The following is a 12,435-nucleotide window of genomic DNA, read 5'->3' as shown; positions in this document are numbered from 1 at the left end:
AAAACAAGAAATGCTTTCTGTTAGTAGAGTAACTGTTTGCTGCTGTTGAAAAAAAGCACAAAGCTAATATAGTGTGCTATAAGTTTTCATTTATTCACCATCAAAGAGCAAGTGATAAGCGTTTAACATATTAAAACAGCCATCAATGAAAGTGAAAAGGATCAGAACATCTGGAAATATAAATGGATAACCTCAGCAATGATGATGCTGAACATTTTGATAAATTTATAACCCTGAACAAGTTTAGTGTATTAAAGGATTAGTTCACTTTCAAATGAAAATTCCCTGATAATTTACTCACCCCCATGTCATCCAAGATGTCCATGTCCTTCTTTCTTCAGTCAAAAAGAAATTCCTTGATTATTCTCCATGTAGTGGACTTCAATGGCATCCAAACGGTTGAAGATCAAAATTACAGTTTCGTTGCAGCTTCAAAGCGTTCTACAAGATCCCAGACGAGAAATAAGGGGCTTATCTAGAGAAACCATCACTCATTTTCTAAAAAAAAATAAATAAATTTATACATTTTAACCATAAATGCTCATCTTGAACTAACTCTCTTCTTCTTCTCTATTAGAATTCTGGCAGTGTAGACACTGCTAAGTGTATTACTGCCCTCCACAGGTCAAAGTTTGAACTAAATTGTCATATACAATATGCTAGTTCAAACTTTGACCTGTGGAGGGCAGTAATACACTTAGCAGTGTCTACACTGCCGGAATTCAAATAGAGAAGAAGAAGAGAGGTAGTTCAAGATGAGCATTTATGGTTAAAATGTATAAATTTATTTATTTTTTTTAGAAAATGAGTGATGGTTTCTCTAGATAAGACCCTTATTTCTTTTCTGGGATCGTGTAGAACACTTTGAAGCTCCACTGAAACTGTAATTTTGACCTTCAACCATTTTTTTGACTGAAGAAAGAAATACATGAACATCTTGGATGACATGGGGGTGAGTAAATTATCAGGAAATTTTAATTTGAAAGGGAACTAATCCTTTAATAGTTTAGATATCATAATATAACATTTTACTCTATAATTGCACCATTACAACATGAGCAACATCCTCTGCAACCACCATTTTCTTTTTAAAATTGGGTAAGGATTCTAAACATAACTTAGCCGTGAATTAATGCAATTTTGTATTTAAAACACCATCTAAATTTGGTCCAAACTATAGAAAAATTCTAGAAAGAGCTAAAGCACATTTAGCATCCATATCTCTTTTAACAATTTCTGTTACAAGATTAAGAAGTTAAAATACACAAATCATCAATCTTAAATGTTGATTTTATTATATAAAAATAGAAATGACCTCTACAGACCCTTTTGAGGCTCCTGCTACATTTCTTTCAAACTCAATTTAAAATGCAAATATTTAACGTGATTTTTTTTGAGGGTTTTATGGTCAAGAATCACAGCATATACAAAAACGTCTTTCCAAAATCAGCATCGGCTGTCCACCTGATCCAAGGAAAACACCGTTCCCTCTAGAGTCAGTCCCATTTGGAACCCCTCCTGCCAAAACAACAAATGTGAAATATGAACTAAACTGTAAGCTTAATAAAAACATGCAACAAGGTTAACAGTTAAGACTATATAATAACTTTCATTATTAACATTACAGATCAGTAGTTTATGTACATTCAAGATCGTTTAACAACAACAACAGTATAACCGGCTTCACACTGTGTAAGCGGCAGTGAAGTGTTAATTCTTTATTTTGTTTCCACTCAACAGCGTAAGAAAGCTGTTCTTCTGCATCTGTTGTTGTGAAATGATGACTTTAATGAATGCAGCCACAACACATGCAGCCAATAGGAATGAGTCCCTATCAGTGCACATTCTCAGTGTTTCTTCTTCATGTTACAAATTGCAAAAATAAGCTTAGGGCACAGTACTGCTTATGTGTGAGTGAACCAAAATTTCAATTAGTCTGAAAACACAGTGAGATGACATGCATGCAATAACCAGCGCCACACAGAATCTGCAACTGCAGAACTAAACGCCAGTCGTTGACTAAGTTCACCCCCGCCCTTTGTCTCTGATTACTAATAAGGGTGTAAAACTCTCAGCTCAATTGTAATATATTTGACCATAAATCCAATTCTGCACAATTTATGCATACTTTTAATCACAAAATAGATCCAGTAAATGTGGGAAAGAAAGAATTCAGCAGATTCCATGTTGGTCTAACATATTAGAGGCACAATATGTAAGTTTTTGGATTAAAATATCCAAAAACCACTAGAACAGTGTTATATATTTTGTTGACTTGTATACTTGCATTATCCCAGATATTTCCAAGAATGTTTTTAACCCAGAGAAATAAGAAATTTTAACCAGGACATGGACCGTGTCCATGCCTCGCCTATAAATTACATCATACCCATGTTACCCTCGATTTTCGGTTTTATTTTGTAGAAACCATTGAAACACCAAAGATGCATTAATATATGTTTTATTAGACAAGGGAACAACTGTTTGGATACATTTATAGAAAGAAAACTAATCACTGTTATATAGCTCAACACGTTTAGTCTTATTGTCTGAATCTTGTTTTTTTGATTATATTAATATGATATTCTAATATCCATCTAGCTTACTGAAGTGTGCAACAAGTGTCTCATAGCAGCCGCCGAGCGAACGCACAAAATAACGTTATAATTTATTGTATTTTCAACACACTTAAATGTATCTAATGTACGCTTGACTGGAAGAAGCAGAAGCGGCGCCTGTGGCATAATAAAAGTTCCTCTGCTCTCAAGCTGTGTGTTGTGCTCGCCTCTCATTACCAACTGCTCGTTCAGCTCCCACAGCACTCGCCCTGCTCTGCTTCATGCTACAGTAACGTTAATAATCTCATCCATGAACATGATTTCCCATCAGATTCTTTTCCACCGGCTGTTAAGTGAAAACATCATCTCCCACGATTCCGCACTCAATCTAAGCATCATCAAGCTATGCCTTTGTTTTGAATAGGCGACCTCTAGTGGTGAAAAATTACATATTGTGCCTTTAAGACATACAATACCATATAGACAGCAAAATACCATATACAGACAAAACAAAATTCATGCTTGCAAATCTTGTAAAACCATATCAAAATACTAGAGGATTCACTGTGAGGTGAATCACTAATGAATGTGTACAAACCATCTCTGCCGCTGAGAGGTTATGGGTGGCATTCAGGGAGAAAAGAGAGATAAAGATAATTGAATTATTCAGGATTACAGGGTTTACAGACACAGGAGTGCAAATGATACTTACAGGGTCTAATAATCTCATAACAAGTAGGATGTCCTCAGAAACGGAAACTTCCATAATCCTCTGGATTATTGGAATTTAAAACAGTCTATAATACAGTGAATTCAGGTGAATTCTGCCAGCCAAATACTGCTCATATGCTTCCTTTGATCTGTTCATATAGTTTGCCAATCACGTTGGCTGCTTCTGCTGTTTATTTTTGACACGTTATTGACTTTTCTCCTTTCCATATCTAGAATTCTGTCATAATCCTACTTCAAAGCATGTGAGCATCATGTTCAAAATTATTTACACCTTCGTTTTTAGCATTTAAATTTGGAGATGTACATATTGCACATTGCATCAGAGAGCAAACTAAAACTTTGCGATACATAAACAAGTAGTGCTGCTGTACGGTTGTTATATAAAGATTGCGCATGAATCCTACAATATTTAGTACATGCATGCATGACATTATAAAAATGAAATCGCTTTTAAAGAATAAAAATAGGTATGCATAATTTATTGATTATCCACCAATATTTGTTATAAATAACATGAAAATAATCACCATATTGATCAGAATTTTAATAATGCTGCATATGTAAGTGAACGATTAAAAAAATGTGCTTACCTGCATCTCATCCAGTTTGGACTGGATGTCTGGGGTGAAGACAGCAGGTCCACAAATGAACGGATCAAATGGTTCTGCTCCAAACAGGTCTATATCTACAGCACAACCAGACAAACTAGTAAATAATTTGCCATTTAGCATTTAGCAATAGTTCATAGATCACCCCTTGCAAAGCTTAGACCCAGAAAATTCTGTGTGTATATATATATATATATATATATATATATATATATGCAAATATAAATGATATAATTACTGTATATAAACCAAAAACATCTGTGCATTAGAAATGAAAGCAAAATTGACTAACAAATGTTTTCATCATACACTTCAAAACATCTACACTGGCTCCAATTGTTTTCAACTCAAATGGACCATCTTATGGAGAAGCATATGACATTAGCAATTATGGATTTTGCCTTCAGGTGTTTGAAAATGTGACACATTCATCTAAGTGAGACAGCATAAATAAAGAGCCCCCCACCTCTGTCTCTTGAAGGCAGGTACGGAGATGAGATGCCGTTACAATTCAACCGTCTTGTTATTGGAGACTCAGGGGTGAATGGAACCATATCAAATATGTCAGTGGAGGGCGCTCTAGCTTGTATGCTTCCAGCCTAATAACAACAGACATAATCTTATTAAGGCATCAGAACCAGCCCACTGAAAGATCAGACTTCTTTTGTTGTGTTAAGCATTTAACTGTACATTCAGTGTATACATTTATGTGCTCCTTGTTATTTAGGCATTTATTTATTTGGTAACACTTTACAATAAGGTTCATCAGTTAAACATTATTTAATGTATTAACTAACATGAGCTAACCATGAGCAATACATTTGTTACTGTATTTACTATTCTTCGTTAATGTTAGTTAATGAAAATACAGTTGTTCATGTTAGTTCACAGTTCATTAACTAATGTTAACATGATTTTAATAATGTATTAGTAAATGTTAACAAAGAATAATAAATCCGGTATAAGTGCTGTTCATTATTAGTTCATGTTAACTAATGTAGTTAACTAATGTTAACTAATGAACCTTATTGTAAAGTGTTGCCAGTTATTTTTTATTTATTCTTTTTGAAAGAAAAGATAGCAGTGGTTCTCAAAAAGTGAGGAGACTTCCCTAGCTTTCAAATATTTCAACGTTCAAATTTACCGCATTGGCAGCAGACGCGACAACCAATGAGGTTTGTGCAAGTTTCTTCTATGTATGGTGTTCACTGAATACACTGTAATAATGAAAAGTTGAGAAAACTCAAAAACTCAGTTTTTTGTCTTAAACTTTTAAGTTTTCTCAACTTTTCATTTTTACAGTATAGCGGTTAAACACAGGCTATGTTTAGACTTTCAGTCTAAATCAGATTTTGTGCATTTTCGATTGAAATCCGATCAGATTTAGCAAGCGTGAACGGCCAAAAATCACATGCACTGTGATTTTTATATTTCAGTCTGACTGCTTTGATCAGATTTTTTTGTGGTTTATGTGAGGTCTGTGTACGCTTTGATAGTTTTTTTTTTTTTGTAATTTGAAATGAAATAAGCAGAAATAAGAAAACAGTGCCTTTATTCAGCTTTTTGTTTGTTCAAAAAAAAAGAAAGAAAAAAGAAAAGAAAAAAAAAAAAACGAGATTACGGCTTGATTTTTAATTTTTTGATTCACCGTTAGAAAACGGATAAATTACTTCAAAATTCGTTTTCTACATGTGGGCAGTCACGAGACGCTCCTTTCCGCCATTTGGTCGATCAAAGCTGAACCGGTGACGTCATTAGTTGTTCCTCATTTCTGTTCAACAAAATAATAGTCCTCTGCTGCTTTAGCAGTACCGATTCATAAACTGTACAGGGCAGGTCCTAGATTGGGCTTTCTTCTGTGCAACTGAACGTGTTTCACAGAAATATTTATTTCAGATAGCGCTACCCACTAGACAGCCATTGTGAAGCACAGATCAATGTTTAGTCAAGTGTAAATACACAGCAGTCATAATTATATGCTCAGTTTTGGAGAAGGGATGGCCATTGCAAAATCTGTAATGCAAATCGGCTGAGGGTACCAAGGATGGTGAGGGGGTCGAGAACCTTTGTTAATAAAAAAAATATTTCTCTGTTTAATATAATTGAATTTGTCTTTGTTTTATTGTTGTTGTGTTTTCTTTAAAATAATAATGAACCACAAACTGAGCATTCATTTTAAGTGGGAAAATCCAAATAGCCTATCTTTCATTTATTGGTGTTGCATCGCAATTACAACTATAATAGTACTATTAATTCTCTTGAACATAACTTGTGGGTCTAGGAAATAATTGTGAACATGAAAAAAGTGAACATGCATTCCAGCAAGCTGTAAAAGCAGGGTCACCAACTGAGTGAGCCCAGGAAAAATAATTTATTAAAAAGAAATATTGTTAAAACAAATCAAATTTGCGCATCCAATTTTTGAAGGCAGGTTAGTGTCATCTGGTGGGAGTAAAAAAAAAAAAAAAAACGTTTGTAATGCCATGGTGTAACCACTAGATCCCTATAAAGCTCTCTATAAAAAGGCTTATCAGTTGTCTAGTTGTTTTTAGACATAAATACTTATTTTTATTAAGATTAGGATATAGATTTAGACATTCTCAAAAATGACTTTTTGTCAAGGTTTACATTTTGATTTGTTTTGTTTGAAATGTTGATTTGAAGTGTCAGTTTTTGCGTTAATTTTACTACAGTCAAATTTGAACACAGAGAAAGATATTTTGTTACACATAACATCAAAATTCGACTAAAATGTAACAAAAATTAACAGGAATGCTTTATCAGAGCTTAATCAACCTGATTTCAACCTATTTGAGTCTTCTGGCTCAATTCTGCCATATTGTGACAGTCACACCAGTTCATGTGTGTGCGGGGTGCAGAGGTTTTTACTTTCAAAGGGGAGTGTCCTAAAAGAAAAAAATGAGAACCACTGCATTAAAGAAATAGTTCATCCATTTCTATACTGCATAAATAATATGGTCTACTTGTATTGTATGTGTATTTTGCTTTTGGGCAATTTTTAGAGATCTGTCTTCCATGGAATAAAAAAGCCATTCAGGTTTGAAACCACATGAGAGTAAATGATCATTTTTGGATGAACTATCTCTTTACGAATGAAAAATTCAGATTAAAGAGTGTAAGACTGTACAGTAACTAAGTGAATCGTATGCAAAGTGCACTGTGTTATTTTTGTGTACAAGACATTTACACGAGGTCGTGGCACGATGTAACCACTTGTGGGCTGTAATTGGGTGGGCTTAGCAGGAGGAGGGGTGAGCAAGCTTGCTGATTGGCTGGAATCGGGTGAGCTGACAGGCGTTAGAGTGACAGAGGAGATCTCTAGGCTGGACAGTGATGTGACATCACCACACCAGGACAAGGCAGACGGCCTCTGCAAAATGTACGGCTCATTAGAGACATTAACATGCAGGTGCTGAAAAAGGGCACTGGGGGTTGGGGAGAGAGAGAGAGAGAGAGAGACAGACTGGAATAGAGAAAAATGGGAAAACGTGTGGCGTGGGTAGATAGAAGAGAAAAACAAACACATTCTGATGAACTGAAAGAGAGCAGAATCATTGAGATTAGCAGCATCTGACTGGAATGATAAGCAAGACTCATTTCCTACTGGACGTACTGGCGAGAAGCGAGGATCCATCAGCTGATCCTCCAGGTCTTTGAGCTTCTTCTTCAGTTTTGAGTTCTCCATCTCCAAATCCTGAATCTTTAATTAGCATAAGCACATAGTGAATAAAAAGATTCACATTTTTATTTGTCAATCACATGAAAACATTTTATGTAAGTCTTTGGCACCACAGCCTGCTCTCAGGATTATTCTGCTTAGATCTGCCTATCTAGTATTTACACTTCAAAAGGAAGCTGCATATAAGCAGCATACAGTACATTATGAAAAGGAGCATTTTACAGACGTTGTAATGCGGGTAAATGTATTTACGTTGGAATCAGATTCAGGGAAGAACTAAATGCTGATTCTTCTGCACAGCCATCAGAAAAGACACGATGGTTGAGAGTGACAAAGTTGTTGAATAAAAACGTTTCATTTGATCAACTTTGTCTCAAAATGGAATAATGTTGCCTGTTGCACATGTAAGCGGTGTTTTTTATATTTTAGCACCAGTATTAACAGGTTACAGTATTCAAAATGGCCACATAAGCCATGCGGATTCACAGACTGACATTGGCAAAGTTTCTAGTATGTCAGACTGAAACTTGTTAAATTAAATCTGTTTATTGACAACAACCCAAATATTAGAGCCCCCCCCCTTTCCAAACCCTTGTGTGCACCAGTCTACAAAAAGTTTTCTCCCCTTATCTCCCCAAGCACTGTCACATCCACATTTTCTTATTTTTCTCCGTTCTACGCAAATCAGTGCAAAACAACCGCAAGCCTTCCTTCATGATGCTGTTTGTTGACATGTTCCCAAGAAGCTTCTCTCAAATTGATGGGTGTTTCTTCAACTTCGGGCCCTTTTATGTCTCAAAGGTTGATTTTTATAAAAACTAACAGCTTTTTAACTCAAAGACAACAACTTTTTTATCATGCTTTCATCATTTACTTTTGCCACTTTTCAAATGACTTTTATGGATCCAAATCAATTTAATTTTTCAATAATTATGGCTGCCACACAGCCTCTAATGAAGTTTTCTCTTTCTAAAGTTAGTGAACATAGGCTACGTTCACTCCGCGAAACCTTAATGCTAATTAATTCCGATTTGTACGATTTTTTATTTTTTTATTTTTTTGCATAGCTGTTCACATTGTTGTTTTAAATGTGGTCAATATCAGATTTCCAGTGTGAACAGATCATGGTTCTGAACTAGACTTAGCCTCAGATGTCACGCCCATGGCTGAACGTCTGATGCATATGGCACACTAAACTGGAAACTCTTCAGGAGTTTCGAAGTCATCATCTGGTTGGCTGAATTATACAGGATGTCCGGGAGATGTGTGTGTCGCGTTCATTAACGGTCCACCTGGAAACAAATGCCGTGACGCTAAACCCCCTCGTAGAAGAAAAACACTGCCGTGTTTACCAGCGCTTACCAGGATCAACTAAACACTGGATTTTCAAAAGTATGTGAAGTTTATTGCTCTATGAAAGCTGCGATAGAGTCCAGACCTTCTGCAGTCAGTCTGAAGGTCTGGCCACGTGAGACTAGTTCGGATTGACTGCATGCGCAAAAGGATTCAAACAGGTTGCTAGGTTTTTACCATAAAATCCACTTAATTGCTTCTCAAAACTAGCCCAATCGCATTCTGTGGGGTATCACGGTAAAAAAAACTCTTCTGTGGCATTACAAAACATCTGACCTGTATCAGATTTAGTACCACATATGGAATTGATCAGATCCCATGTGGTTTGTACTGTTCACACTCTCATGGGTAAAACAGATATGTCACATGTGGAAAAAAAACATGTGAAAAAAAAACAAAATCAGATTTGGGCGACATTTACCTGCAGTGTGAACATAGCCTTAGTTACCAAGTATACTGCAAAGAGCATACTTGAGATTAAAACAATGTCTGAAAAAAAAAAAAAAAAAAAAAAAATCAAGATAAAGATCAAGAATATTTTTATTGTGTCATTTGCGGTCAAACTGTAATTGAGTCAAATTATGCAAACATTTAAAAATATTTTTTTCAATTTCAATTTCAATTCAGTTTTCAAGTCTGTGTATTTAGAACACATAATACTAGCAATAAAATTTACCTCAGCAAGACACAATTTTATTATTATTTATTATTATTTTTTTTTTTAAATGTTAAAAATCTAATTTCCACAACTATAATTTCCATCACAGAAAATTCTTAAACACTATATAAAATCAAGATGGTGGGAATTTTCATTGCATCAAGAAAGAAATTAGTGAAAGGTGTGTTTAGTGTGGCTTAAAAAAGTTTATTTTCCACAGGGCCAAAAGTGCCCAGATAGTTGAAGAATCACCCTGCTATGTGTGAATAAAGAATTCTGGGCTTGTATCTGCGTCTTGAACGTGTGAGCGATAATCCATGAACATAATCTTACTCGTTTCTGAAGGTTTCCAATCTGTTTCCTCGTCTCTACATCTTTTCCACCTGACTCTAGGAACTTTTTGTAGGCGAGATCAAAGGCTTGTCCAATAGCAAGTGTGATCTCCTCCGCCTGGGCAAGATTTGCACATATTGCAATCAATAAGCCAACCAGGTTTCTACAGTATGCAACATTTGTTGGGTATCACAAGCTTATTTACTTACACATTTTTCACTGTCAAACACGTAGCACAGGTGTTTCTTCGTCTCGGGTTCTGTACAGATAAAGGTGAAGATTCTTTTATCTGTTTTGTCATCTGCACAGAAGGACATTCTGTGAAGTTGGCAGTTATGCTGCATCTCCTGGAACAAGAAGGATGAAAAGCTCACTGGTATGACTGACCTATTTTGAAGCAAAAAGCAACAAATCGAAAACAGCCCAGAGGAGAATGCTCAGAGGTTTAAATTTTTAAGGCTCATTTGAGACTTGGACGAATTCATGTGTTCTCATTTATGTTTCAACAATTAAGTTCATTACTTTTCTTCAGATGTTTCTCCCAAAAATGAACAGAAGAACAAATTACATTAGCCTATTTCACATTATTTATTTTGGCACCCATGGATGTCACTTTGGCCCTGTTTACACCTGGTATTAAGATGCGTTTTGATCCATTGGATCACAAGTGGACAAGAGAGACACATGCCCGTCTACACCTGGCGTTTTAATCACCTGGTGTTTCAGTCTCTTTTGTCCACTTCGACCACTTCAGTCCTGATTTCTCTGAGGGGAGGGTCTATGGGCAGGTAAATGTATGGCTTCTTCAGAAGTTTAATAGGCAAAATAACTGCGCTCAATATGAATGTGACTGGAGACTATGGGAATACATACAAAGAGCATCAGCTTTCGTTTCTGCTCTGACAGCCACGAGACCGCGCTGAAGACGATAAGTGTATGTTAGAAAACAGGAATGTTTAGAGAACATTGTGCTTAGTACATTTAGTCTTCAAACCAAATTTATGGCTTCAACTGGCAAAGTTTAAATCCAGTCTAGCTAGCGTGCTTCCCATAATGTTTATTGTGGCAGTAGGTGGCAGGGTTGCCAGGTTTTCACAACAAAACCCACCCAATTGCTACTCAAAACTAGCCCTATCACATTTCAAGGGGATCCCCAGGTAAAAATTGCATTCCGGGGGGTGAATCTTTTTTGAAGGGGTTCCCCCCTGGGGAAATTTGCATTCCCGGAGCTAAATATCATGTTATTTGGAGTCGCTTCAACCTGCAGACTTGGCAACACCGGTAGGTGGTCTTTAGCAGCCATTCGAACACATTCGACCATATGAGCGTTTACACCATGAACGCAATCCGAGTGTGTTTTTGACTACCTCTGGAAGTAGTTGAAAGTGGACAAGCTCAAAACATTTTACACCCCGTTTACACCTGTATTTAGTGTACTTGTGATCCGATTGACCAAAATGCATCTCAATGCCAGGTGTAAACAGGGCCAAGTTGTATTAAAAAGTGCAGAGGGGAACAGGGGAGGGAGAATTTTTGTTAACTCATTACACAGAGACTTTTGCTACATTCACACTGTCAGTCCAAATCCAATTATTTGTATTACCGATTGGAATCTGCTCTAAAATGTATAATTTTAGAGCAGATTCCAATCGGTAACACAAATTTAGTATTAATTATAGTAAAGAGTATTAATTATAAAATGTCCACATTGTGTATCGCAAATGTTCAGATCCGATTTGTCTGTCCATGCCACTCTATCGTTTTATATAGTATTCTATCAGGAATATCTGCATTGGTTTCTATGGAAATGACATTGTGTTGGTAGGCATACACCAAAAACCACAACAGCAACACGGAGGGGTTTGTAATGGACATGTTGTCTTATTTACAACATGACAATGTGTAGCCGCCGCGCTGGGGGTTTATTCCGCCAAAGACTATAGATATAGAAAGACGGTTCACTCCTATTAGTTATGAATGGGAGCACAATGCACAATAAGGTGGAATATGTCCTGCCTTCTGATTAAAAGAGACAATCGCTGGTTGATAAAGCCATTGCGTCACTACAGTTGCCGCCAGAAGCTCTGGTTCCCATAGAAACCTGAGACTCGTGCTTAGGTCTGCGCATGCACATTGGCTTGTCTATCCTGAAAAAAAAAGAAGCTTTTTTAACACTATTTGAGCATTAGAAACAACATGTATGGGACAGTTTATGTTAGATTTCATTGCTGGTTTGAAATATGTTGTTTAATTGTGAGTTCGCCAAGCAGTTTTTGAGATTTCAGGATTTTTTAAATAGAAAGGACTTGGTCTTAGATGCCTGAAATAGCTGCTCAGAGGCGTTGCAAATATGGCCGCCGAGTGAACAGACTTTCCTTGAAAGGGACTTTGATTCCATGCTGTTGTCTACACCGGTTTCGAAACATGTCTCTGTTGTATTGTTATTTTCTACTCTTCTGGCACTTTGCAACAACACAACCTTGTTTCTGCAGC

At 36.3% G+C, this 12,435-nt stretch overlaps 1 protein-coding gene across 9 annotated transcripts in view; it reads right to left on the bottom strand.

Moving 5' to 3' along the window:
* Window positions 1-1,019: 1,019 nt before the first annotated feature.
* Window positions 1,020-12,435, bottom strand: part of gulp1b (GULP PTB domain containing engulfment adaptor 1b) — a 58,328-nt gene continuing 46,912 nt past the window's right edge. For 4 of the 9 annotated variants that reach the window (XM_067373476.1, XM_067373472.1, XM_067373479.1 and 1 more), the window contains 6 exons: window positions 10,152-10,289; window positions 9,943-10,059; window positions 7,524-7,619; window positions 4,365-4,497; window positions 3,881-3,975; window positions 1,020-1,518 (listed from right to left, as the gene is read on the bottom strand). In XM_067373476.1, the coding sequence (XP_067229577.1) occupies window positions 1,447-1,518; window positions 3,881-3,975; window positions 4,365-4,497; window positions 7,524-7,619; window positions 9,943-10,059; window positions 10,152-10,289 (651 nt within the window). In that variant the 3' untranslated portion in view covers window positions 1,020-1,446. Of the gene's footprint in view, window positions 1,519-3,156; window positions 3,168-3,880; window positions 3,976-4,364; window positions 4,498-7,523; window positions 7,620-9,942; window positions 10,060-10,151; window positions 10,290-12,435 lie in introns of all 9 variants that reach the window. The other 5 variants (XM_067373474.1, XM_067373475.1, XM_067373473.1 and 2 more) reach the window with 5 other exon arrangements.

Source organism: Chanodichthys erythropterus, chromosome 21 (assembly GCF_024489055.1).
Source record: "Chanodichthys erythropterus isolate Z2021 chromosome 21, ASM2448905v1, whole genome shotgun sequence".
NCBI classification, from domain to species: domain Eukaryota; kingdom Metazoa; phylum Chordata; class Actinopteri; order Cypriniformes; family Xenocyprididae; genus Chanodichthys; species Chanodichthys erythropterus.
Note: the sequence above shows the minus strand (reverse complement) of the source record. Positions and strands in the feature narration are given on the sequence as shown.